At 55.5% G+C, this 24486-nt stretch overlaps 13 protein-coding genes across 13 annotated transcripts; 5 read left to right on the forward strand and 8 right to left on the reverse strand.

The window, feature by feature from the left end:
* Positions 1 to 422: 422 nt before the first annotated feature.
* On the reverse strand, positions 423 to 1397 carry VTJ04DRAFT_1686 (uncharacterized protein; the record flags this gene model as incomplete). Its single annotated transcript, XM_069359400.1, has 2 exons — positions 423 to 701; positions 993 to 1397. The coding sequence occupies 2 exons, from the start codon at positions 1395 to 1397 to the stop codon at positions 423 to 425; spliced, it is 684 nt and encodes a 227-aa protein (XP_069224294.1).
* A 603-nt stretch (positions 1398 to 2000) lies between these two features.
* Positions 2001 to 2290, reverse strand: VTJ04DRAFT_1687 (uncharacterized protein; the record flags this gene model as incomplete). The annotated part of the gene is made up of 2 exons (XM_069359401.1): positions 2001 to 2172; positions 2232 to 2290. The coding sequence occupies 2 exons, from the start codon at positions 2288 to 2290 to the stop codon at positions 2001 to 2003; spliced, it is 231 nt and encodes a 76-aa protein (XP_069224295.1).
* An 88-nt stretch (positions 2291 to 2378) lies between these two features.
* On the forward strand, positions 2379 to 4389 carry VTJ04DRAFT_1688 (uncharacterized protein; the record flags this gene model as incomplete). Its single annotated transcript, XM_069359402.1, has 2 exons — positions 2379 to 2642; positions 2695 to 4389. The coding sequence occupies 2 exons, from the start codon at positions 2379 to 2381 to the stop codon at positions 4387 to 4389; spliced, it is 1959 nt and encodes a 652-aa protein (XP_069224296.1).
* Positions 4390 to 4394: 5 nt separating this feature from the next.
* Positions 4395 to 5238, reverse strand: VTJ04DRAFT_1689 (uncharacterized protein; the record flags this gene model as incomplete). Its single annotated transcript, XM_069359403.1, has 3 exons — positions 4395 to 4664; positions 4720 to 4966; positions 5087 to 5238. The coding sequence occupies 3 exons, from the start codon at positions 5236 to 5238 to the stop codon at positions 4395 to 4397; spliced, it is 669 nt and encodes a 222-aa protein (XP_069224297.1).
* Positions 5239 to 5322: 84 nt separating this feature from the next.
* Positions 5323 to 7835, reverse strand: VTJ04DRAFT_1690 (uncharacterized protein; the record flags this gene model as incomplete). The annotated part of the gene is made up of 6 exons (XM_069359405.1): positions 5323 to 5421; positions 5493 to 5609; positions 5705 to 5907; positions 6015 to 7414; positions 7469 to 7674; positions 7734 to 7835. The coding sequence occupies 6 exons, from the start codon at positions 7833 to 7835 to the stop codon at positions 5323 to 5325; spliced, it is 2127 nt and encodes a 708-aa protein (XP_069224298.1).
* A 774-nt stretch (positions 7836 to 8609) lies between these two features.
* On the reverse strand, positions 8610 to 9421 carry VTJ04DRAFT_1691 (uncharacterized protein; the record flags this gene model as incomplete). Its single annotated transcript, XM_069359406.1, has 3 exons — positions 8610 to 8873; positions 9016 to 9210; positions 9284 to 9421. 3 exons carry the CDS (start codon positions 9419 to 9421, stop codon positions 8610 to 8612), a joined length of 597 nt encoding a protein of 198 aa, XP_069224299.1.
* An 893-nt stretch (positions 9422 to 10314) lies between these two features.
* Positions 10315 to 10975, forward strand: VTJ04DRAFT_1692 (uncharacterized protein; the record flags this gene model as incomplete). Its single annotated transcript, XM_069359407.1, has 3 exons — positions 10315 to 10371; positions 10441 to 10698; positions 10778 to 10975. 3 exons carry the CDS (start codon positions 10315 to 10317, stop codon positions 10973 to 10975), a joined length of 513 nt encoding a protein of 170 aa, XP_069224300.1.
* Positions 10976 to 11892: 917 nt separating this feature from the next.
* Positions 11893 to 13784, forward strand: VTJ04DRAFT_1693 (uncharacterized protein; the record flags this gene model as incomplete). The annotated part of the gene is made up of 5 exons (XM_069359408.1): positions 11893 to 11996; positions 12071 to 12161; positions 12241 to 12405; positions 12464 to 13603; positions 13680 to 13784. The coding sequence occupies 5 exons, from the start codon at positions 11893 to 11895 to the stop codon at positions 13782 to 13784; spliced, it is 1605 nt and encodes a 534-aa protein (XP_069224301.1).
* Positions 13785 to 13869: 85 nt separating this feature from the next.
* VTJ04DRAFT_1694 (uncharacterized protein) lies at positions 13870 to 16761 on the reverse strand (the record flags this gene model as incomplete). The annotated part of the gene is made up of 3 exons (XM_069359409.1): positions 13870 to 14009; positions 14905 to 16203; positions 16314 to 16761. 3 exons carry the CDS (start codon positions 16759 to 16761, stop codon positions 13870 to 13872), a joined length of 1887 nt encoding a protein of 628 aa, XP_069224302.1.
* A 1289-nt stretch (positions 16762 to 18050) lies between these two features.
* Positions 18051 to 18903, forward strand: VTJ04DRAFT_1695 (uncharacterized protein; the record flags this gene model as incomplete). The annotated part of the gene is made up of 3 exons (XM_069359410.1): positions 18051 to 18142; positions 18201 to 18412; positions 18476 to 18903. The coding sequence occupies 3 exons, from the start codon at positions 18051 to 18053 to the stop codon at positions 18901 to 18903; spliced, it is 732 nt and encodes a 243-aa protein (XP_069224303.1).
* Positions 18904 to 19490: 587 nt separating this feature from the next.
* On the reverse strand, positions 19491 to 20177 carry VTJ04DRAFT_1696 (uncharacterized protein; the record flags this gene model as incomplete). Its single annotated transcript, XM_069359411.1, has 3 exons — positions 19491 to 19931; positions 20010 to 20085; positions 20146 to 20177. 3 exons carry the CDS (start codon positions 20175 to 20177, stop codon positions 19491 to 19493), a joined length of 549 nt encoding a protein of 182 aa, XP_069224304.1.
* Positions 20178 to 20899: 722 nt separating this feature from the next.
* On the forward strand, positions 20900 to 21786 carry VTJ04DRAFT_1697 (uncharacterized protein; the record flags this gene model as incomplete). The annotated part of the gene is made up of 4 exons (XM_069359412.1): positions 20900 to 21010; positions 21067 to 21250; positions 21379 to 21577; positions 21669 to 21786. 4 exons carry the CDS (start codon positions 20900 to 20902, stop codon positions 21784 to 21786), a joined length of 612 nt encoding a protein of 203 aa, XP_069224305.1.
* A 222-nt stretch (positions 21787 to 22008) lies between these two features.
* On the reverse strand, positions 22009 to 23930 carry VTJ04DRAFT_1698 (uncharacterized protein; the record flags this gene model as incomplete). Its single annotated transcript, XM_069359413.1, has 5 exons — positions 22009 to 22450; positions 22557 to 23070; positions 23139 to 23189; positions 23300 to 23465; positions 23550 to 23930. The coding sequence occupies 5 exons, from the start codon at positions 23928 to 23930 to the stop codon at positions 22009 to 22011; spliced, it is 1554 nt and encodes a 517-aa protein (XP_069224306.1).
* Between the last annotated feature and the right edge of the window lie 556 nt (positions 23931 to 24486).

Consider the following 24486-nt stretch of genomic DNA (forward strand, 5'->3'; position numbering starts at 1 on the left):
AATAAGGGATGTCCAATGCCCAAGATGGAAAGCACCCAATGGACATGCATCTGAATATCAGCACCCCAAAAATTCAAATAAACATTCCGAATTTCGCATGAACCACCGCCAACCCTGACCTCCAAATATTAGACTCGGAGCTCATCTCGACCAGATGAAGGCTCCTCATCTTGTCCATATACTTCCATCAAATGTCAAACATTCGACATATCTTAACAAGTCTCTCCTCAGATCTTTGTCGTAACGACTCATCCCAGAGTAGCTCTTCGTTTGCCAAACCGAAGATTGTCATCTCAGAGGCTCTCCAACCCACTCCAAAATGTCTTCAACCAAATCTCCTTCTCGTAGCGGCATCTTTGCTTGACCGGAGCAATGGCTCACTGGCTCTCTGGCAGGCATTGCCACCGGCACTTCTGGGCTTCCTAAGCCAACAGTGCAAAGGCCAGCGTCTGGCTAAGGCGGGATCGGTACTGGATTGCTTCCTCCTCATCCTCCGCTTCTTCGATTTCGGCTTCGGGTTCCGAAATGTGGTAGAGAAGCGTCGGCGGGTCCGTCTTATGATCAATCTTGAGGAAGACCAACGCCTCGGGAATCGTGAGGAGGCCATAGCTTGTGTGATTCCGGATCATGCAGTGGAAAGCCCTGGTGAGATCGTCTCCGGTTGCCCGTTCTGCCTCGTAGCGGGTGATTGCCTCGAATTCCTTGGATACGGGATTAGCCGCTTGGTTCGTCGCCTCCTAGGTGCCGGCGTCCATGGGCTGAAGGGCAAGGCGAAGCTGAGCGAGGGTGAGCTCGAGGGGTGTCCTGTTCATCTGGACGAGGGCGGTTGGCTCAGAAGCAAGCCCTCCGCCAAGGGGTGAGGAAGTTTGGTAATAAACTCTGAAGGTGCGACCCCGTGGAAATCCGTTGTGTAGGATGATGTGCTGTCGTCCCAAACCGAATTCGTCCTGAAATCTTTCGTCCTGGGCAAGAATGCAAAGGAAGCTGCTCACGGGGTACCAGTCTCCCTCGTTAATCATCGGGATGCTGACGCGGGACTGAACTCGGCTCCACAGAGTCTGTCCGACCATGAAGTACCAAGATTGGCTAGGAAATTGCCTGACGTCCATCCGGCACTTGAGGAACAGTCTGCGTTGGATCGAACGCTGGAGGTCGAGAAAATTCTCCCAGGGTCGAATCAGCGGCGGCTCTCGCTTTTCGAGCTTCGGCTCGGACCTGAGTCCTCGCACCACCCAGCGGTCCCTCTCGGCGAGCATGGAAAATGTCGGGCTGATCTGATTGTGGTGAGCTTCCAAGGCTCCTGGAAGCGTCGTCGAGAGCCTCCGCTCCCGATCCCTGGCGGCTTGCTTGATGGACTTCATCAATTGCTGCCAGTGGTCCGGCGTAGAAGAAGCCATCTTTTAGATCGAAGGATTCTGTCGAAAAGAATAGCGACAAGAGATATGGGTGTATATTGAAGGATTCTGTCGGAAAAAGGCATGAAGAGGGTCAGAAAAAGGGAAGTCGTGGCGAAAGTGAGCAGCGTAGAAGGAGGGGAACGGAGAGTTGTGAGGAGGGGAAGGATGGAACAGTCATCAATTGGGATGAATACTTACAGATCATCCAGAAATATCAAGGAATTGATGATTCTGTCGATCGAGCCAATTGAATGGTTCAAGAAATAGAGGTCTGTGGAGGAGGGAAGAAGAGAATGAGTGAGAGTGGTCAAGGAGTTGAGGTGTAAGTGATGTAAGAGTTCCCAATTTGGATAATACGCGACGGTACGTACCGTTCGTGTGTGGGTCCACCTCTCAACACGAACCTGGAAACACCAAGTCACGTGTTTGAGCATCCGACTGCCTGGCGGCTGGTGGGGCAACGGACCCTCTTTTCCTTGCCCCCAGCCTCTCGCATTTCTCGGGGGTTTCCTGATTTTGCGCTGCAGCAACACGACACATTCCTCATCTCCCGCTCCCGCTCCCGGACCTCAACGAATCTATTCGTTCCCCCCCCTCCATCATTCATCCATCATCAACCCTCCGTGGCGCAACCTCAACCCTGCCCCCGTTTCCCACCTTCTCTTTGTTAGCTTGCGTCCGCATCTGTCCCTGATGCTCATCGCACATTTCAGAGTTTTTCTTGTTGGCGATACGGACGGCCTTTTCGATTTGCGCGCGCTTCGACGCTCGGTCGCTGGTTTTTAGAACGCGCCGTTGCCAAATCAACACAACCCGCGTTCTGTTGTTGTTTACTTACTCGCATCGCCGTCGCCACGCTGTCGCGTCTTGTGGCCCTTAACAGGTGCCATCATCCTTTCTTGCTCCCGACGAATTGCCCTGATTGCTCCCGATCGCCATTGACGCGCCCATCTCGCTTTTCTCGCGTGTCCCGTCGTCGCCATGTTCTGGTCCGGGACACTGCTCAGTGCCACCGGCCCACTGGCCAAGGCATGGCTCTCCGCCAACCAAGAGCGCAAGATCTCAAAGATGCAGATCTTGCAGCACAACTTGCAAGACAGCGTCGACGCCATCATCGCTCCCAATGAGGCACCTCTCGCCCTCCGCCTGAGCGGCCAACTGCTGCTCGGCGTCGTCCGCATCTACAGCCGCAAGGCCCGCTACTTGCTTGACGACTGCAATGAGGCCCTCATCAAGCTCAAGATGGTATGATGCCCAACAGATCACGCGTTGGAGACAAGTTTACTAACCTGCGCAGGCTTTCCGCTCCACCGGAAGCAACGACATTCCTACCAACATGCAAGCCCCCACCAAGGAGTCGCTCATGCTTCCCGACACCATCACCCCCTATGACAACCTCGATTTGCTTCCCCCACCTAGCACCGACTTCCTCCAGTCGCAACTCGAAGACGTTACCGCCACCCCGGTGAGCAGCCGGAAGGCAGCCGTCCGCCCGAGCAATCGCGACATCAATCTTCAGGAGGACTTCAACAACAGCCAGTTCCTGCATGACAATCTCGGAGATGACGAGGAGCTTGGCCTGGCGAATGTGGACGACCTGGACCTCGAGCTTGATTTCGGTACTGACATCGATGATCGCCTGACGAAGCTCATGGACAAGAGTGTCGAAGTTGGTCGAGACGCGCCAGCCGCTCGCCCCGTCGAGGAGGATATGTTCAGTGAGCTGGATGTGGGCGGCCCAAACAAGGACCGCCATGTGCGCGAGCCCTCTCTCGGCCTCGATCTCGACTTTGGTGATGATGTTCGCATTGCCGACGCCGATGGCGACATCCAGATGGGCGATGATTTGCAGTTCAATGTCGACGAGTCTGCCATGCCTGGAGCCGCTGGTCCGGATATGAGTCGCGCACGTATCTCTGAGTCGCCTTTGTCTGATATCGATGAGGAGTTTGCCAAGGAGGTCGAGATGGAGTACAGCCGCCACATGAACACGGACATGTACGAACCCAACGACGACACGACGGTGGCCACTATCAAGGCCCCACAACGGCAGAAGAAGAAGAAGCTCCTGCAACCAGACGACCAGACGATGCTGTCCAATGCCCAGATCAAGGAACAGCAATCAAAACGCGACAACATCCTCAAGCCGAAGACGGTTCTTGCCCGTGACCCCTTGGTTTTGGATCTCACAAGCGTGCAGAAGCAGGGCGGCTTTGGAAAGAACATCATTTTTGGGAAGCGCAGCGGCGATTCTGCCCCCGAGTTGAAGGGTCTCTTGTCATTGACATCATTCCGGTTCAACGAGCTCAAGCGCAAGCGGAATGCCGGCGGTGCCGATGGCGACAGCGAGGATGAGAACCACGCCTCCAAGTCGCCTCGCCTGGACCTTCCTGAGGACGAGACCATGCATGGCGCCGACGGTACTATCGCCGGGAACCAGAGCATGGCCGCTGACGGCACCATGATCGACATCCCTGCCGACGACACTGCCATGTTCCACGGCGATGACGACACCGGCCGGCCAGGCTCCCGGGGCGGCGAGCCCGGCAGCCCCATGCCCGCCTTCGAAGACACCACCATGCCCATCGTCCACCCCGCCGACAGCGGACCCGTATCCGTCAGCACCACGCACGCCGTGCACATCCTGCGCGACCTGTTCGGTCCCGAAGCCGCCACCAACGCCGAGAAGCGCAAGCGCACCGCCGTCGTCTTCCAGGACCTCCTCCCCGAGGGCAAGACCACCAAGGCCGACGCCACCAAGATGTTCTTTGAGTGCCTCGTCCTCGCTACCAAGGACGCCATCAAGGTCGAGCAGCCCGAGGGCACGCTCGGCGGGCCGATCCGCGTGCGTGGCAAGCGCGGCCTCTGGGGCGAGTGGGCTGAGCGTGATGTCGGCGGTGACCTTGCACGCGAGCAGCAGCAACAACAAGAGACGAACCAACCTGAGCACGCCATTCAGAGCTCGTCGTCTGCCGTGGCTGTTGGCGCGTAAACTGGCTAATTTGCTGACGTTGAGGGGTCGTCGCTTGCTCTTTGAGATCGGCTAGGCTTTGCCTGGCCGCTTGTATCGCATAATATCTCTTCCTCGAGTCTCTTGTGGGCTGGCTGCATGTGGGAGTTCTGGCGTTCAGAGGCGGAAAGGTTTTTGTTGTTGTTTCTTTCGGGTTGGTTCTTGACTTGTCGAGTTTCGGCCGTCAAGACGACCGAGTGGCGTTTTGGCGTACCGGAAAGGAACAAGGAAATATTCGGCGGGGTCGGCTTTGCCTGCTGGGTGTGGAAGATACCATTTATTTCTTTTCAGCCTACCCTGCTGTTTACATACAGCACGGCTGGAGACTTTGAAGGATGGAAGAAATGCGGCGCAGCACACATAGGCTTTTTTGTTTGGTGGTGGATCCATATCCATGGTGGTGTTGGAGATATCATTTGCAAGGACATATGTGTTTGAGGGAGGGCTGCTGGGATGATTGGGCAGAGAGATAGCGCTTCGCGACTTTGCTGGATCCATCCGAGCGCTGTGTTGTAGGATATCGCTGCGCGAATAGGCAGGCTTTGTGTTCAGGCTGCGGCTGGTGGTAGTTTAGATAGCAGAAAGCGAAACAGCACGTCTACCGTGTAGGTTTAAGAGGCGGTTCCCGGGATGGCGATTCTGATGTATGTATTTTGTTGTGTCAATGTATGTACTGTACCTATACAGTTTTCTTGAGGAATATAGATTGGTGTGAGGATCAATGATACGGGCAGCGCGGGCTCCTTCGCCGAGCCCCTTCAGTCCCTCGTAATATGGAGTATGTCTGATACCAGAATTATACACACAATCAAACGCTTCCCAGTGTCTCATTCACTGACCGCCATGTGGTACTGTATGTACATCCGGTGCCAACATCACCAATGCCTCCGCCAAAGTCATTTCCCCTTCCGATTCCTAGTTGCTATTCTGCTCGTCCTCAATCCCGGAGTACTTGTTGATCCAACCCAGCACCTCGCGGTGCCAGACGAGCGAGTTCTCGGGCTTCAACACCCACTGTGATTGAGAGTAAAGTTAGCAAATAAGCAGCGGCTCGTAGCAAAGACGACGCTGTGAGCAGATCTTACGTGGTTCTCATCCGGAAACACGAGCAGCTTGCTCGGCACCTTCTTGGCTTGCAAGACGTTGAAGGCGGCGAGGCCCTCGGTCACGGGGAGGCGGTAGTCCAGCTCGCTGTGGATGATCTATATTATTGCAGTCAGCTCCGTCAGCAAAAACACTCTCCTCCCCTCTCCATGAATCGGACAAAACGGGATGAAATGAATAAAGGCATGCATACCAGCTCCGGAGTCGCCCACTCCCCGGCAAACCGCGCAGGATCAAACTTCTCGTACCCTGCGCGGTTCTCGTACAGGGTGCCCTTGAAGTCGTGGATGGGGAAGAAGAGCTCCTCGGTGCTCCACTGGTTGAGCGTGCTGAAGACGCCGTCGTGGCAGACGAGGGCCTTGAACTTGCGGCCAAGCGGGTGGCCTTGGATCCAGTCTGCCGTTCATCACATTACTCGGTTAGTATTACACCACTTCTCATCCATCCAGGCCAACCCCAATTTAGACTGAAAAGAGAGAAGAAGAAAAGGGGGGAGTTCTCACTAATCATAAACCCTCCATAACTCGCTCCCAACGCCACTGCCCGGCTCGTATCTACCTCGGGCATGTTCTTCTCAACATACTCAAAACACTTGACCAGATCCTCGTACGGCCGGCCGCCCCAGTCCCCGGCAATCGCGTCCTCCAGCGCCTGGCCGTACCCCGTGCTGCCCGTCGGGTTGGGACACACGACGACGTAGCCTTGCTCGGCGAACACGGCGGGGTTCCAGCGCGTCGACCAGGCGTCGAGCCACGCGTTTTGCGGGCCGCCGTGGATCAGCATGGCGAGGGGGTATTTTTTGGTCTTGTCGTACGTTGACGGGCGGATGACGTGCGCGTGGACGGTGTAGTCGCCTGCCCCGCCTCCGGGGAAGGTGATGGAGGAGATTTGCGAGCGGCAAAGGCCGAAGGATTTGCCCAGCTTGGAGGCAGACGAGACCACCTTCGGGGATGAAGATGGGGAGGAGATGGAGTAGCAGGAGTTGTCGATGAAGGAGGCGGTGGTGACCAGGAGTTGGTCTTGTTCTTCTTCAGAAGAGGAAGAAGAAGAAGAAGAGGCGAGGAGGTGGAAGGCGGCGACGCTGCCGTCGGTGGTTTCGACCACCTCCGGGAGGGCGGTCGCTTTTGCCGGGTCGGAGGGGAGCTGGAAGATCAGCCTGCGCCCGCGGTGCTCAGCCGAGACGAAAAGCTTGGAGTCGTCGGCGGACCAGACGATGCTTTCGGGGCGGGAGTCCCAACCCCCTTCGCCGTCCTCCGTGGCGTAGAACTCCTCGGTCTGGTCAGGCTGGCAGATGTCGCGCACCAGGATGATACGCGTCTTGTCCGACTCGTACTGCTTGCTGCGCATGCGAGTGAAGGCGACCTTGGTGCCGCAGTGAGAGAAGACGGGATTGTTGGAGTAGCCCTCCAGGCCGGGAGTTTTGACGATTTGCGGCGCGGGCGGTTCCGGTTCGGTGAAGGTCCTCAGGGGAATAAAGTACAGATCCGTCTTGGTGTAGATGGCCGGGTCGAGCTCGGGGTCTTTGGCCACGAAGACCAGGCCGGCAGGGCTGATGTCGAAGTCGGCAGTGTCGCCGAAGGGAGGGACAGGGGAGGAGAGCTTGGTCCCAGCCAGGGCGTTGGTAACGCTGTTTCCCAGCAGGACGAGCTTGCCGCTGTCTAGCCTGGCGAGGGCGCCATAGAAGATGGAGTGCCGCCTCTCCGAGTTCCAGGTATCCCAGTGGCGGACGAAGAGGCTGGTGTACACCTTGGCGCTGGACAGAGGCTTCTTGTCTGCCTCGGGGTTCACGAGCTTGCCCTCGGGGTTGACTAGGCCGGAGCAAGCCAGAGCGAAGGTCTCGTTGTGCAGCCTCTTCACCTTGAGGTCAGATAGCGGGGCGTTGACCTTGCCAGCTTCGTATGTCCTGTTCCCTGTCAATACAAACTACCTAGGGCCAATCATGAAGGACGTAACCAACTCGGACTCTCCGCGGCCAACGGTCTTCACAACGAAGGTGGTGCTTCCATCGCTCTCCGTCCTAAGATACAAGACGGTATTGTCGCCAACCCAGACCGGGGAGCCGGCGCCCGAGTTCTCAACGAGGAGCTCCGAGTTGCCCGTCTTGATGTCGAGGACCCGGATCTGAGACGTCTTCTCGTGATCGGTAAAGGAATATGTCGAGACCTGGATGTGGTCAGTGAGCTGCTTATTCTCTGCAATCCAGCGTCTATGATATGACTGACAGAGTACAGAATCAGCGTCCCCGAGGGATTCGGCACGCCGGGTGAGCGGCGGGGCGCCGATAGCATGACCTCAGGGGTAAATTTCATGGCGGTGACTGTCATGGTGGTGCTTGATGATGGCCTGGACAAACCACAAACTAAGTTGGTTACGCAAAGATACTCTTCCAATCCAGGACTGTCTACTGTTTAAACGGTTGAGTGTTCTTTGCAAAAATGTTGATTTACGTGAGCCTGATGTGTCACTGGCCACACTAGGTCGGTGAGGGGCGGGGGTGGCCGGTCAGCCCCGGACTGGATCCCCAGACCGCCCGGCCCCGCATCGGGCTCAAGATCAGGAAGCTCCCGGCATGTCAACAACCGGAATAGGAAGGAGACCAAACAAATGTGAACCACAAGGCGCAAACCGTTTTTGAGTCAGTCGGTTTCAAGTCATTTTCGGGCTAGTAGTAGTGATAGGTACTTTGGCTTGGGTAAAGGTCAAGTTCAAGGGTCTTCGAAACACCTGATGTGAGCCAATCTGGGAGATTCAATGGCTCCGAGTCCTGAAAGAGCATCCACTTAAAACTTTGTATACAACCTGGAACCTGCCTATAGACCTAGATACCTATTGTAGCACTCACAACATTACACCAACCATGGAAGTTATGGCACATATTCCTGGTTATTCCCTTAATATTACCGACGTTCGTCCAAACAAACCTATCAACTCCCAATTCTCTTGTGTTAGTCAAGCCCAGATGTAAGTGGCCTCTCTTAGGAGGCGAAAACTCCCAGATATCTATGCGCCGTAGCCCATCCTGAACGCCGTCCCAAAACGCCAATTCTTGTACATCAAAACCAACACCAACTCCTCCAAATATCAAAACCCCCAAGCGCTCACTTCCTCGCTCCGAAATTCGTCCTCGCCTTCTTTGCTTCCCTGCCATCCGTCTCGCTGTCTTCCGCCCCCGGACCATGTTTCTTGCCCTTCTTTGACGCGCCACCACCACCCGTCCTGCCTCCTCCTGCACCGGCAGCAGCACCACTACTATTCGGCGTGGGGGCGCCCGAAGGACCGTCTTTCTCTCGTCCGGCAAAACTGCTCGAGACTGGTGTTGGGGCGTGGCTTGCTGGCGTGGAGGCGGGGGTTTGAGAGTCTTGCTGTTGTTGTTGAGAAGAGCCATGTCAGCGCTCGTTTTGTATTCGGCGGCAGGAATGGGTTTAGTTAGGAATGCGGCGAGAGTGTATGGTCGACCGCCCTTGAAAACCAGACAGCCGAGCAGAAAAGGGTGAAAGCACATACCGCATTCGCGGGGTTATAACTTATCGAGCTCCGCGAGAATACCCTATTCTGGTCCGTCATGCTGGCCTTCCTCCTCTGCGCGGCCGCCGCCGTGCCGCCCTTGATGTAGGCATCAAACCCCGTGATGATGTTCCCCGCCGGCGTGGATTCGAGATACTCGGTCTCTTTGGCGAGGATGAGTTCTTCGACGTTGGCCTGTCGCGCAGCGCACTGATTAGAACAACCGTCCTTTTGATTGTCTCGAAATAAAAGGACTGTAAAAACACACCAGCTTCTTCTCCAACTGCTTCCTCTTGAAGATGAGTTCCTTCAAATGCTGCCTCTGTTTTTCGTAGTACGGGATGCCCGCGGCCGAGGAGTTGGCGGTGTCGCCGCTCGAGGCGTTTTCTGAAGTTGCTTCTGTCATTTCGAGGTCTGGGTCTGTTGAATGGCTCAGGTCGCACCGCTGTGGTTGTTGAGTCCAAGTTCAAAGAAAGCTCAAAAGAGATGGGAGACGCGGCAATCGCGTCGCCACAAGCCGCCAAGAATGAATTGCCGCCCTGCCGCTGCCGCCTTGTACAACCCTAACCCTCAACAGGATCTCCCAACGCACTGAGACGGGCTACAGAGCAACTTGCAACAAAGGCCATGTTGTATACCTACATCTACAGGTCTATGTGGGATTCTAGATGATGGCTTTTTTCAACCCTCCAGTTTGGTACCAACGGCAAGGGTTTTGTAGGAGACAAACCGTCTTTCTCCAAGATCCGGGCCTTTCGTCAACTCTCATGCCAAGCCTTCCGATCCGGGATCCACCTTGGTCCGGTTCCGAACTGGACCCCGCCGAAACAAAGGCCAGCAATGCAATGCGCCGCTCACTTGCGATTTCAAGCACCGCTGACGGCATGGGCACAGCTCCATCCCGTCCGTTGTCCAACCCATCCCACATTTGTGCAACGCCACTGGGGGGAAGCATGTTCTGCCGGGCGCTGTATGACGGGGTCCGATGATTGGGTTGCGGTAAAATTCCAGGGCGATGCTTGCGAAATAATTCCCTTCGCCTCATCCCATCAAAAGCAACATCCAAAGAATATATTTCAACAACGCGAGACCTGTCTTGTTCTGGATTGATCGACGACCTGCCAGGCCCCTGCCCGTGCCTGTTCAGGACCAGAAACACAACATAGTTGTTATCTGATCCAACAACATCATCTCATCACCACAGAGCTCAATAATTTTAGCTATCCCGAACTACCCTGGATGATTTTCGAGCCTCATAACCACAGGCCCTGCTTCCCAGAACAGAGCTAGCCCCCCAAGATGGAAAGCATTCAGCTTGCCCAGATGCTCGCCGACCTGAGCGATCTGGATGCAGCTGTAAGTTGGACATACAAGTCTTGGAACATCTCCAACCTCCCAGAACCAACAACTAATCATCACACACAGCAGGATTCCCGCGCCGCCAAAGCCTTGGTCACTGCTAACCGACGGGCCTCCCATCCTCTTGACGCCACCACCGAGAAAGAGGTTACTGCGCGACCCGCGGGGCCCTCATCCGATGGCTCTGCGGGTTCCTCGATCCTGTCGAGGACCACAACGCCAGCCAAGTTCGACAAGCTTGGCCGGCGGATTCTTACCCCTCCGCATACCAGGTCCAACTCGGCGTATGGATCAATCCCGGGGACTCCCAGGCGGGATTCTGATGTAAGTGGCCCTAACCCTTTTTTACAAGCAACTTACATAGGGAGGGGATGTGGCTAACAATGTTTTGTCTCAATAACAGGGAGAAGAAGATGTCGACCGCGCCAACACGCTCATGGCCCTCTACGAGCTCCGAGCCAAGCTCAAGGACCAGGAAAGCAGCCGGAACTTAAGCAAGTTACGCGAGAAGATTGCTGCTCTAAGCGCGAGACAGCAGATGGGTGGGGAGAGAAGGGAGGGGGATGGGAGGGCTAAATATATCTACCCAAAGTCCTCGTGATCGATTCCCTTGTTCCGTCCTCCAGGAACTGAGAACGAGGCGCGGGAGAAGGGTCAGCTTGGGATCGGGACTCTCGGCTAAACTGGGCAAGCCTGGATTGGTCTTCGAAACGACTCAGCCTTTGGATTGCATTGTTCTTGATTCATATTTGACTTGGGCGTCGCAGGATATCATGGCAGAGGAAACAGGGCGGGCGTTATGGTGTTTGTTTGCTGGGTCCACCACTGAATATACCGACCAACCTAGGTATAGCATCCAAATCATGGGTTTGTCGAGTTGGCTTCTCGACCTGCTTAGATACCTAGGCATACAAAGAGCTTGGGAGTATAAAAGTTACTTGGTATCTGATGGGGATACAGACTCCTTGCTGACAAGTCGACCAACAACAATCCCAAGTGCCTGTTTGTTTCTGCCAGTGTTAAGCTTGTGGAATCGTCAAGGAAAATGCCTCACACTTCAGGTCCGGGACCGTCATTCTGGAAAAATCTGAGAGGCGGCATGGATATTGACAAGTGTGCCACACCAAATCTGTCTGTTGTAAATGCAAGTGGCCAAAATGTAGCCATGGCCCGGATGATGATATGTCCCCCGCATCAGCTCCAGACCCAGCGATGGGATTCCCTTGGTGGGGTGCAGCGAATGCGGGAGCGGGAGCAGGACCCACCTTGCCGAGGACCCATCGCCAGTCTTGGCATGTTTCGTTTTCCGCCAAGATTCCATGGCTCGAAACTTGGAAGCTCTGCGCTCGCAAACAACCCAGAACAACTGCGAGAGCTTCCATCTCACCACATCACCACTTCAAGTCGTAATCCGGCTCAACATCCTCGTTGGACACCCTGAACACCATAACGCCTGAATTCAACAACTACATTGTTTGCCGGCTCGAGTCACCGCATTGACTCGCCATACCCGCCAAAATGGCCACCGGCGTCGACGCGAAGCTCCTCAAGAGCACCAAGTTTCCTCCCGAGTTCAACCAGAAGGTGGACATGCAGAAGGTCAATGTCCAGGTTATGAAGAAGTCAGTTCCTCCTGAGACACAATAGTATCAAGTGAGGGAGGGGTAGCATGTGCTGACTTGAGACAACCCGACAGATGGATCGCAAAGCGAATCACCGAAATCCTGGGGAGCGAGGACGACGTCGTCATCGAGATGCTCTTTGCCCTGGTCGAGGGCAGTCGATATGTCTGTAGCCTCCCACCCCCGTCATCACCTAATTGACCTCGCACCTCGACCGCCGCTTACTGACAGCTCGATGATGCAGCCCGACATCAAATCCATCCAGATCCAACTCACAGGATTCCTCGACAAGGACACGCCGGCCTTTTGCAAAGAACTGTGGAAGCTCTTGTTGAGCGCGCAGAATAGCCCGCAAGGCGTGCCAAAGGAGCTTTTGGAGGCGAAGAAGTTGGAATTGATGCAGGAAAAGGTGGGAAAATCCATACTCTCCAATCCTTGGACTCAACATCGGCTGACACCCTCCCCAGCTCGAAGCAGATAAGGCCGCCGAGGAAGCCCGCCAACGACGAGAGGAACTCGAACGCCAACGCGGTAGGGGCGGTCGCGGAGGGGGTCCCATGCGAGGCGACTCATGGCGTGGTGGTCGCGATGACAGAGATCGTGGGTTTGGGCGGGGAAGGTCCCGTTCGCCTCCACGCTTCCGCGACCGAGGCCGTGGTGGACCGCGCGGCGGCGGTGGATGGACTCGAGACACTTATGTTCCCCGTGGAAGCTCGCCACCCCGTCGCGGGGGAGGACGTCGCGATGACAGACGCCGTCGTTCGCCATCGAGGTCCCGGTCTCGTACCCGCTCCCTGTCTCCCCGGTCGTCGCGGTCACGGACGCGGTCACGTTCTCGCGGTGATAGCATGGATCGGAGCCCCCGCTCTTCCCCCCGATCACCCAGCCCACCATCCCGGAGACGCGGCGGCAGGTCTCGGTCTCGAACGCCCGTGTCACGTCGGGATGTGGGCAAGCGTCGGCGCTCGCGCCGCAGCCCCTCTCGCTCTGTGTCGTCGGACAGGAGCTCCCGGTCGCCCAAGCGCCGTCGTTATTCGAGGTCGCGCAGCCGTAGCCGTGGCGGCCGCGGTCGGAGTCGCAGCCGGAGCGCGAGCTTTAGTGACAGTCGCAGCCGGTCCAGGACGCCGCCGCGTCGCGGCGGTTACAGTCGATCGGTGTCCATGTCGTCATCGCGGTATTCGCGGTCGCGCAGCCGCACGCCTCCGCCGCGCAGGTCCCGGCGTGACAGCAGGAGCAGGAGCACTTCGCGCGGGTCGGACAGGCGCCGGAGCAGGACTAGGACCAGAAGCAGGAGCAGGGGCAGGGATAGGTCGCGCAGCGGAAGCCGTAGCGTGAGCCCGGCTAGCTCGTACGGCAGCCGTCGTCGATCGTCGTCGTCGCGCAGCCGCAGCCGCAGCCGGACTCCTGTTAGGAGGCGAAGTCGCAGCCCTCGCCGAGCCCGGGGCGGGAGGTCCAGGAGCGGATCCAGGAACCGGAGGGGATCTTCTGAATCTTCGTATTCTAGCACTGGACGGAACAGATCGGCTGATGGTTCAGGGGCTGAAGACAGACCGAGATCGTCCCGTGATAGTCATGACAACCCAGCGGCGGCCTCGAACCAGAAACAGGTATGTCTTGGTGTTGGTAGTGTACCAGAATTAAAGGGCGAGGTGGCTGACTGACTGGGTTGGTGGTCTGCTACAGGATGATCCAAAATCAGCCATGCAGCTCCGCGAGAAGGAGCTTAAGGAGAAAATCAAGCAGATGAGATCCTCGAAGAGCGGAGACAACCACATTGAGGCTAACTAGGCTTGAAGCTCTCTGTTGTTGCCTTATTCTTCTTTCTACGGTGGACGACGGCATTATCATCATCGTCATCCTCGTCCAGATTAGCTCACTTGGTGTTGGTGGACGAACGCCGCTGCGGTGTGGTCGCACTGGAATCAGGCCAGGCAGGTGGTTCACTAGCTCCTGACACCCTCTCCCTCTTCTTTCTCTCGTCAATATTATTTCTGGCTCTCACGAAGGCGTATGCTATTTCAGATGCTCGATTTGCAAGAGGTGGATGGCTTGGGAGGTTATAAAGCTTGACTTTTCTACGAGATTGTTTGCTCAGTACGTAGTAATTTATCTTGTTTCCTAGAGTCGTCGATGAATGTTGGCGCGTTCAGGCTTTGCCAGTGGTGTGTTGATGATCCCTGAATGGGTCGAAGAGCTGCTTGCATGTTCAGAATCATCCAAATGTTGTTGTCCAAGGAGAGGTACGGAGTTGGGACAGATCCGTGTCCTGTATGGAACTGAGTAAACAATAAACAGCCCGCAGATGTCTGAATTTCATAGGTATAGCGTCATCCCGCTCCAGGTCCAGCATTTCAATTCTCACATGCAAAACATGCTCATCCGTAGGTACTCCGTATCCGACTTCGCTTCTACCCGGAGGCTGGGGGCTAACCCTTGATGTTTGGTAGCATTCCGCTCGGTAAAGCTCCACGAAACTGCAACTACACCTCCCAATAATATCCAACAGCCCAATTTCTCACCGGCATCTGAGTCGGCCGGTGTGACCCTTGCAACACTAAAGTCGTTCTCATCTGTGCAAGTTGGTCAGAGAGAGCTTCTCGTGGTTCAGGGGCCGAATGGGATTGTCTTGTTGATACATGCTAGGAAACGAAGACTTGATCCTAGCATTGAGCAAGTTAAACAGTTAACAACTTTAGATATCTGATATGCTTCATCCACTGTCATCCTGCTCCAGTACAACCAAGCCCCGCGGAACTGCAACAACACCCTCCCCCTTATTATAACTAAGTGGGAGACCTAGTTTGGTCATGCTGCCCATCGGACCTATTCTCGTGACTCGATCCGTTCTGTTCATGCCTCTCATGCTGCTCATCAGGTTGGTTTTCATCAGTCTGTTCATGCGACTGACTTTGTTCATCGGACCCATCTTGGCCATTCTGCCCATCAGATTCATACTCGTCGGGGCCACACCCCCTCGAAGGGGGCTCGAGCTGCGCCTTGATTTTCTTTGTGTATTTTTCCAGGCCAGCTACGCTGCCGAAGTCCGTGACGAGTCGGGCAGCGCTGTCGTCGTCGCTCTCGCTCTTTGGGAAGTAAAGCTGGTGCATCAGCATGGGGGTGATCTTGCTCTTCCATGGAGGGACATCCTCGCGGTGTCTGTAGATCCAGCCGATGACGAGGATGAAGAATACGCTGGACATCACCGTGCCAACGAGGGGCAAGGCTATCCAAGGCCAGCGGACGGTGATGAACAACACCGAATCAACAATCCTCCCTGTCACAGTCGCCGGGTTCGAGAAGTTGGATCGAAGCTGATCCGTCATGCTGTCGACCATGGCATAGATTGGCGTAGTCAGGTTTCCCTTGCGGAAAGCAGAGCCCAAGCCGCTCGGTGCTGGCGCATGCGCGCTGCCATCGTAAATATTTCCGACAAAACGGTCAGAGGTCAGGAGCAACTCAATTGCAGCCAGGTCATAGGTACGGACACCAAGCCGAGGCAAACCTTCCTGAACGAACTCAGCATCGTACCAAGGGCTGTTGTAATCATCCGTGGGGAAGAAGAGGGTGACGTTGCCCGGTTGAAGAGGCACCGTCTCTTTCCGGCCAAAGGACAGTTTGCCGCCCGAGGCTACTGCGTCAGTGTAACGATAGGCGGCGAGGTGGATGTCGCACTCGACGATCTCCATGTCGGTGTAGGGATTGGAGATCACGTAGCCGGGAACATTGGTGCGCAGAGCCGCGACGCGGACAATGGCGGTGCCCATGAGCGGTTTGGTGATATTCACAATTTGATTGCTCTCTCCATCCACAGTCTGATACCAAACAAAACCACGTCCTTCGGTGGTGTTCAAAAGGGGGATAGCTCCAAGGCTGACAGCAATGCGCCAATTGCCCTTTTCATACATCCCGCTCAGCTGGACGCCGCCGGGCGTCGTCAAGTTCATCTCGTTGGGGTCTATCCAGCCGACCTTCTCTAGTCCAAAGTCGTTAAAGCCTATATACCATGGGTTGTCGTTCCAGACTCCGGTGGCGTTGCCGTGGGCATCAAGTGTAGCGTTAGTGACATCAGCGCAGGTAGCGGTAAAGCCGAGCGAGACATAGCTTCCTGGCCATTCGCACACCGATGGGCAGTCGAAGACCGGCGTCGTCCCTAGGTTGAACAGTCCTTTGTAGATTGCACCCTGCATTTCGACGTCGGTCGTTATATCTACCAAGACAGGTCGTCAGGCATGTGCTCAAATCGGCAGCACAAAAGCAGAACCAAACTTTACCACAAGGGTCAAATGTGATGTGGCGAACGCCGTACAACTCACATACCTCGAATGCCAAAGGGGGAGTTTCCATCTGGCTGAGCGCCGCCGTTATAGAAGTGGGTCAGCCCGAAGACAGCAGTAGAGTTGTCGATGAAGACGTCTCGAGGAGTCAACTCGACAAGTTGCTGGATGAAAGTGCCATAGCCCAACGATGTGATAATGAAGATAGCCCCTAATGTTGCCAGCGACGGAAACCGCATGAAGATGAACCAGAGCGAGCCGACCGTTCCGCGGCTGGCTTCCTCGATCAAATCCAGGTCATCCAGCCTTCGGGGCCTCCTCAAAACGTGCAGCCATTTATACTGGCTGAGACAAGTCCCGACAGCGGCGACGGCAGCAGCTCTTGAAGCTGTTGACAGGACTGCGAGGATGGCTGGAAAGCTTAGGGGAAAAGTCCAGTCGCTCAGGGGTTTGTTGTTGTAACGCAGAAGGAGGTATATGATCCAGACCATTGACAACAGGGAAATCAACATTTGGACGATTTCCATAGTCCAACCCCATGGTGGACTCTCTCGTTTTCTGCGTCGGTCATCGGAATGGTGTACAGACTTCGGACGGAACTGAGTAGATGCTGGCATTCTTCTGTCTTCGTTTTTCGACAAGCTGAAGATGGAATGCCCACATCCGCCGTGCCTGAGTCGACCACTGCGATGAAGAGGCATACAACCACCTGACGTATATGCTGATGGAGGTCGTGATTCCGTTCTTGACTTGAGCTCAGTTGCCTTCGCTACTCCTCCGCCTCGATTTAAGTGTATTATACTATACATTGGGTATATCAGGCATCAAGAACAGCCACGAGGCTGGGAACATTGTGTAACCAAGCGCTACGAGAGGCACTAATATTCTGGAAGGGCTGAGGATACCACCATCATCGCCAACATGGTTGACAATCTCTAAAAATGATCCAACAGGTGTGACAACCGGGTCGATTGCTTGACGTGAATGGTCAAGTTGAGATTTCAGCCGCCTTGACCAGATGCAACTACATGGCACAGGCACCAGCTGATGCATGGTGAGAAGCAAAAATGGGTGAGGCTCGCTCCCAACCACACGCACGCTTAGGGTGTTAGCAGCCCACGGAGTGCATACAAACAAAACTTTGATTTACAAACGCCGGCGATGTGGCTGTGGCTGTGTTTGCAGAGACATCCCGTGCGTCCCTCTGATTTTTGCTTGCGGCTCCGATGGATTTAATTAAGGCTGGTACTTCGCACTACCTGGTACCTTCCAGTTGGATTTGACGACAGGACAGGGCAGAGGTTTCTCGTTCCAAGTTGTATATGCATACAAACATAGGTCATCAAGCTTCCCGGGTTGTACTCAACAAAGTTGCATAGTTGAAGTCTATGGGATGCACATCCCTCTCCGAGCAAAAGGATAAGCTCCTTGGGCAGGGGCTCCCTCGGCTCTAGACCCACTTCCCCAGATGTTGCGGGGAGGTGAGACTCTCCACCTTCAATACTACCCCTGGCTCGGGCGGGTCTCGAAGAGCGGGAGGAGGTGAGATTGGAAACGTCGGCCGAGCCGGGCTTCCGTAGCCGAAGTTGAAACGCAAGCTCCCGGCCTATCTCCGTGTCGTGCCAGCGGAATTACTGTGTGACCATCAGATATCTCATCAGCTCAACGGCTGGACATTGGAATTGAGTGGTGTTGGTCGTACAGAACCAACTCAAATTCCCTGCCCGGACCAAGACATTCACAGTACATCCCACCCGTCAGCGCGGGAAGGGCTGTCAAGATGTTCATCCTTCGACGAGGAATGGCGACGCTCTCGTCGCTGGCCTCGCTCAAGCGGGCCGGGAAGGTGGTTTGCATCGGCCGGAACTATGCGTTCGTGAAATTCCCTCTCATCATGTTCACAGCGTAAAGCCGCTAACCCTTCCCCCAGTGACCACATCACCGAGCTCAACAGCGCCCGGCCCAAGCAGCCCTTCTTCTTCCAAAAGCCCACCTCTTCCATCCTGCTGCCGGGGGAGGGCCCTGTCCTCCGCCCCAAGGGCGTCGACGTCCACCATGAGGTCGAGCTCGCCCTGATCCTGGGCAAGCGGGTGCGCGATCTTGATCCGCAGGATGAGCAGGGCGCGTTGGACGCTATTGAGAGTGAGTCGGCTCCCCTGAAGAGCCAGTCACTTCACCAAATTGACGCTGACACACAAAAACCAGGCTACGCCCTCAGCATCGACATGACGGCGCGCAACGTTCAAAACGAAGCCAAAAAGAAGGGTCTGCCATGGGACATCAGCAAGGGGTTCGACACGTTCCTGCCCCTCTCGGCGCCCATCCCGAAATCCGCCATCCCGGACCCACATGACATCGAGCTGTACCTGAAGGTCAACGACAGGGTGGCCCAGCAGGATTCGACGCAGCTGATGCTCTTCCGCATCCCGCGGATTCTGGGCGACATCTCCAGGGTCATGACCCTCGAGCCGGGGGATATCGTGCTGACGGGCACGCCGAAGGGGGTTGGGCCGGTGGTTCCGGGGGATGTGATTCGCGCCGGCATCAGGGTTGGAGGAAAAGAGCTGGAGGAGGCCAAGTTGGAAGTGAAGGTGGAGGAGTCGCCGAGGGCGTATGAGTATCGCGAGACGTGAACTACAAGCTTGACATACACAGTCCAAGGAGTGCAAAGGGTGGAGGGGAAAAGGAAGTCAATGAGAGACCACCATCCATGCATGGCCTGCGATCTGTTAGGTTCATCGGGTGATCGTAATGCCGGCCTGAGGCTTCACGACGTCCTCCCACCTGCTGGCAACTGGCAGTATATGTATCTGGTCCGCATTGTCCACCGTCAACAAGCCTCCTCTCAATGGCCACATACCCGAGTGTGGCCGAGCGGTATTGAGAGGAGGCCCTAGATTCGCCAGGCACGCCCACGCCGTAAATCGAAAACGTTCTGGGTTCGACCCCCAGACGCGTCGAAGTAAAAACCATCTCGGGGGTTTTTCGTAACCATTCCACCTCTACTCGACCGGCGCGGGAGTAGGGCTGGGGGTGAGCTTTTTGTGTTGTTTTTGTTTACTTTTTTCCTTTTCCATTTTTGATCACCATCCTGTGAGATGGTCATGGATGAATCTAGACTCACTCTCAATGTTTGATGCCATCACCACACAGAACCTTCACTCACATCCGCATTCCCTCCCACCACATGATCCAACCCGTTGAACCCTCCCTTCCCTCCTCATTCCAAATTTGGATCCTTAATCGATCCCTCCCTCGGCTTCCAATCCGCAATCTCGCCGCACTTCTTGCACCTCCTCGCCTCCTCATCCTCCCTAAACTTTTCCACGGCCTCCTTGATCTGCGTTCCCAAATCCGTGCAGTGAAACGCCGCCTCGTGGACGATCGCCCTGCAGTCCTCGCGCGCGCAGTACCACCGCATGCGGTCCACGCTTCCCTCGGGCCGGCGCTGCTCCAGCACGATGCCGACCGTGTTGGCGAAGCGCACGGGGTTGTGCGGCGTGTTGCCAGGCAGCAGGAACATGTCGCCTTCGCGGATGATGATGTCGCGGAACTGGCCGTCGTCGACGACCTTGAGCAGCATGGCGCCTTTGTATTGGTAGAACCATTCCGGAGTCTGGTTGATGTGGTAGTCGGTGCGGGCGTTGGGGCCGCCGACGATCTAGGGGGAAAGAAAAATAAATGAATTAGTGAATGGGGATGGGGAGGATATGAGGAGAAGGGGAGAGGAGTGAAATACCATAACGGTGAAATCTTCATTGTAGACGCAGTAGTTGTTGATTGGGGGTTTGAGGAGATGAGAGTTCTCCTCGAGCCTGGGGTTGTGATTAGTCTTGAGTCAGAGACAGACGTAATGGTCAGACAGAGTTGCGTACCACTTGGGCAGGTTGATGGGCGGAGCGAGCATGTTGGGGATGGACACTCAGATGTGAGTGAGTTGTGAGATTCTCGGACACAAGATTGAAGCAGATGGATGTTCTTGAGATTGATGGTTGTTCAGTTCCAGGTTACTATGAGCGGATTATTACAAACAAGTTCAGTTCATGATGGTCCGGTGAGGGTGTCATCCCCGCAATCGGCGGCAGTTCGGGCGGTTCGGGAAATAGTCGAACGATGGTCTTCACTTCAACCAATTGTGACACATCAGACGGTGAAAACGGTATAACTTAGCTTAGTAATCTACTTGGCTTATGGCTTATTTTCCTCATTCCAGAGAGTCTTTCTGGACTTCGGAGCTTTCTCTTATCGAGAGACTTAAGATGGGTTAAAAGAGAATGAAAGTGGCCCTCAGACGTCATTCAACGGTCAGTTCAGACCGGAATGGCCCCTCACTGTGAGACATGGTGGGGCCTGCCTGATTTGGCTACCACAGCACCTCCCAGCACCCCCGGCTCCGAGCCAAGCCAGCGTTTCAGCCGGACCTGGAGTCTTGGCAGAAGTTGATCAGGACACCTCACTCACCCAGCCTCTTGCATCAAAACATCCAACTCACCAACTCACACTCTCTCATCATACTACACTACAAGACAATAGAATCTTTCAATTGAGTGCCTGTAATTAGCTGCTGGCCTCCCTCGTTTCCATCGCCTTCACAACAGCACCTATCGAACCCAACTCCCCTCCAACAGCATGGACCACTCCTCCCACGACCACCACGACCACCATGACCACCACCAAATGATGATGGACCACTCCGGCCACGGTGACATGGGCGGCGGAGGCCACATGTGCAACATGAATGTCTGTTCCCATTTCTCTCCGTTACCCAATCTCAAATCACTAAATAAAATAAATAGATGCTCTTCACCTGGGACACCACCGACCTCTGCATCGTCTTCCGCCAGTGGCACATCTCGTCCACCTTTGGCCTCCTGGTCTCCCTCGTTGCCGTTGTGGTCATCTGCGCCGGCTACGAGGCTCTGCGCGAGGGGATTCGACGGTATGATGCCGCCCTGGCGAGGAGGGTGGAGACGGCGCCGCGTAAGTTTACTCTTTCAATACTATCAACTCACTGCCGTCCATACTACCACCCCTGAACTACACTCGTTGATCGTTCTTTACTTCCATCACAAGAAACCCCCCCTTGCTAAGATTACTCCCTCTCCGAGTTCCCCAATCCCACACCCCCGAGCCTCGCTACTCCGATCAAGATAATCATGAAAATGAAAATGAAAACGAACCTGCTACTGAACCCACCCACCCTCTTCTCCCGTCCACAGGCCACAGCAGGGAACTCATCTACCGCCGCGCCCACGTCACCAAGGCGGTGCTGTACGGCATCCAGAACTTTTACGCCTTCATGATTATGTGAGTTTCCCTCCCTGTCTCATAAACCACAAAGCCTGGATGGATGGGGGGTGTCTGACAAGTGGCTGTTTTTGTTGCTGCCCAACGCCAGGCTCATTTTCATGACCTACAACGGCTGGGTCATGCTCGCCGTCTCGTTCGGCGCCGGGATTGGGTACCTGGTCTTTGGCGGGAGCACGCCGGTCACGAAGGAGACTGCGTGCCACTGAGTCTAACTCTACGGTATGAAGTATCTGGGAGGTCTCGAGTATGTTGGTAAGGAGGCTGGAAGGAAACAACCATCCAAACACATCAAGTTGGTGAATATACCCCCAACAATGGAAAACATTACACCCCATCTATTTAGCAGCATGGTATACCCCATCTATAAGTACCCAACCCCAGGTATCTCCCTCCCAAATCGTAATAAGCTCTCCTAAAGCCCCTAGTTACTACATCTTACTCTCCCCCCTTCCCTCCTTTGACGACGCTCTCCTCTGCCTCTCCTCCTCCATCACCTCCTTGGCCCGCTTCACGTCCTCCGCCGTCAGCGTGCTCCCGGGCCTCTTCTTCTCGCCCAGCCGCCCGATCTTGGCCAACGCCTCAATCATTTCCTCATCCCCAAAATGATTGTTGTGCTCAAACTCGGGTGGATGGCCGTACGCGATGGTGGCGGCGTCGACGAGGATGCGTGCCGTCATGCCCCAGACTTTGTAACGCGTCTCGTTGTTGTTGTTTTCGGGAGTTTCGGGGGTGGTAGTTTCGCTGCCGTTTGGAGGGAGAGAGGCGGCGCAAGTGCCCGTGGTCAGAGCTTTGGCGGGCTTGACCACGCGCTGGTTGTTGACGGGCACGTAAAAGAAGTGCATCCGCCAGGGGGTGTCGTTCCAGGTTGTCCTGATTATTGGTCAGATAATTGAGTTCAAGGTCATGTTGTGAGGGTGACAGCCGTAGTGTTGGACAGAGGAGGAGGAGCAGAAGAAAAAGAAAACAAAGAACCTACCAGCTACCCTCGTACCACTTCCCCGGCGGCAGCGGCCTGCCCCCCGCCGGCGGCTCGTCCTCGGCTTTGAGAAAGTTGTGAAACGGCGCCGAGAAAACAGCCGCCACCTCCTTCGCGTCGAGGCGGGGCATGAGGGATGGTTCGGTTGCCGGTGTTTGCTGTTGAGATGAAGAAGCTGAGGACGATGGGGGTGGTGATGAGCCCTTTGTCGGGGCGGGTGGTGATTGAGGTGCTGCTTCCTTTGATGCTGGTGGTGGTGCTGGTGATGATGAGGAGGAGGACGCAGGTTGCGAGGATGATGATGAGGAGGAAGCTGATGATGACGGCACACGCCTAGGCGAAGGCACCCCGTCTCCCGTATGCAGCAGGGCGACGCACGGCCGGACCACCAGCTCGGTGCGCGCCAGGCTCATGGGCAGGTAGCAGAGGTGCTCGATGCGGAAGGGAGGGGGGAGCTTGCTGTCGTCCATGGGCAGGCCGATTTCTTCGTAAGCCTCGCGGCGGGCGATTTGGTCTGGCACGGCGTTAGTATTTCAGTAAGTTCAGGAAATGGTGAGCGGGATAAGGAGGTGATTTGCTCACAGGGTGATTCATCTAGGCTATCTGCCTTGCCTCCGGGGAGGGCAGCGTGTCCTGTTGATCGAGGTCAGCATCAATAGCTACTGCGAGCGAGCAGTCATGCAGCATAGCCCCATGCCCGATCAGCCCGTGATACCGAGAGTCAAACAAAAAGGGAGGCGCACCAGAAAAACTGCGCAAACTGGCCGCGCGCATGGTGATGACCACACGCAAATCGCCACGCCGGTCCGCATACAAGAGCAGCAGCACGGCGGCGCGGCGGCTCAGGGGAAGGCGGTCCCATAGCGGGAAGGGCGGCGGTTTGTAGGCGCGCAGCCGGGCGACGGCGGCCTGGTGGATGATGTGAGTTAGCATGAGTGTCTTTTCAAAGGGTTGGTCTGAGAATAGGGAATATGTTGTGAGTGAAATGCTCACCGCAGATCTAGCATTCAAAGGGGCCATGTCGTGGACATGCCAGTAGGATGTGGCCTCTTCCTCGTCGGGTGTCTCTTGTTGTTGGTTGTCAGAGTCTGACTCGGAGTGGGACTCGGTTTGATGGTCGTCGTCGTCGTCGTCGTCGTCGTCGTCAACCTCTTCTTGGTCTTGAATGTCTTTGGGTACTAGAGGAGGAGGTGGAAGGGCGGTGTGTGGCTGGGGGGTGTCTTGAATACTTATAATACCCTGGATCTGGAGGACGGTGTGGATGGCTTCTGGATCCCGCGCCACGCCAACGACTCCCACGTTTTCTTGTGCTTGTACCTGCGCCAGCACCTGTGTGTCCACGGCCACGTTCTCGACCACGGGGGCTGCACTCATTATTTTTTTGGTGTTTGCCTGTTGGCTTGGGACGGCGGTGTGAGATAAAAGAATAAAAACCTGTATGTACAGCCAGACACTGAATAGACTTCCCAATGTACCTAGGTAAAACAAGTCATGTGCTCGACCTTTCTCCAACCTTGGGAAGTTTAAGGTTGGCCGAGAAGCCGACGCCGCGCAGCCGGGTCGATGGGGTCCTCGGAACCGGAAAACGCACCCCGGGCCACTGACCGTCAGCCTCAGGCCCCCAAATACCGGCCGGGTCCTAGCCCGTTGTGACTGTGGGGCTCCTCCGATTGGGCTGCAGCCTGCAGATGCTGGTGGCGGACGGGAACACCACCCAACTGGAAAATGACGTGGTCAGCCATGAGTGCAGAACCGGCAGAAGAATTGGGGGATGAGTACAAAATGTTGAAGTATTGACCGATCATCGGACTGGGATTGCAGAAACTACCAGCAAGGGGTTTGTAAGTGAGCGGTGCTATGTCCGGCAATCTCCGAATGCCATCACTACGGAGTACTTAGTATGCCTGTCATTTCCAGTACCTATCATACC

Source organism: Mycothermus thermophilus (assembly GCF_041956435.1).
Source record: "Mycothermus thermophilus strain CBS 625.91 unplaced genomic scaffold VTJ04scaffold_1, whole genome shotgun sequence".
NCBI lineage: Eukaryota > Fungi > Ascomycota > Sordariomycetes > Sordariales > Chaetomiaceae > Mycothermus > Mycothermus thermophilus.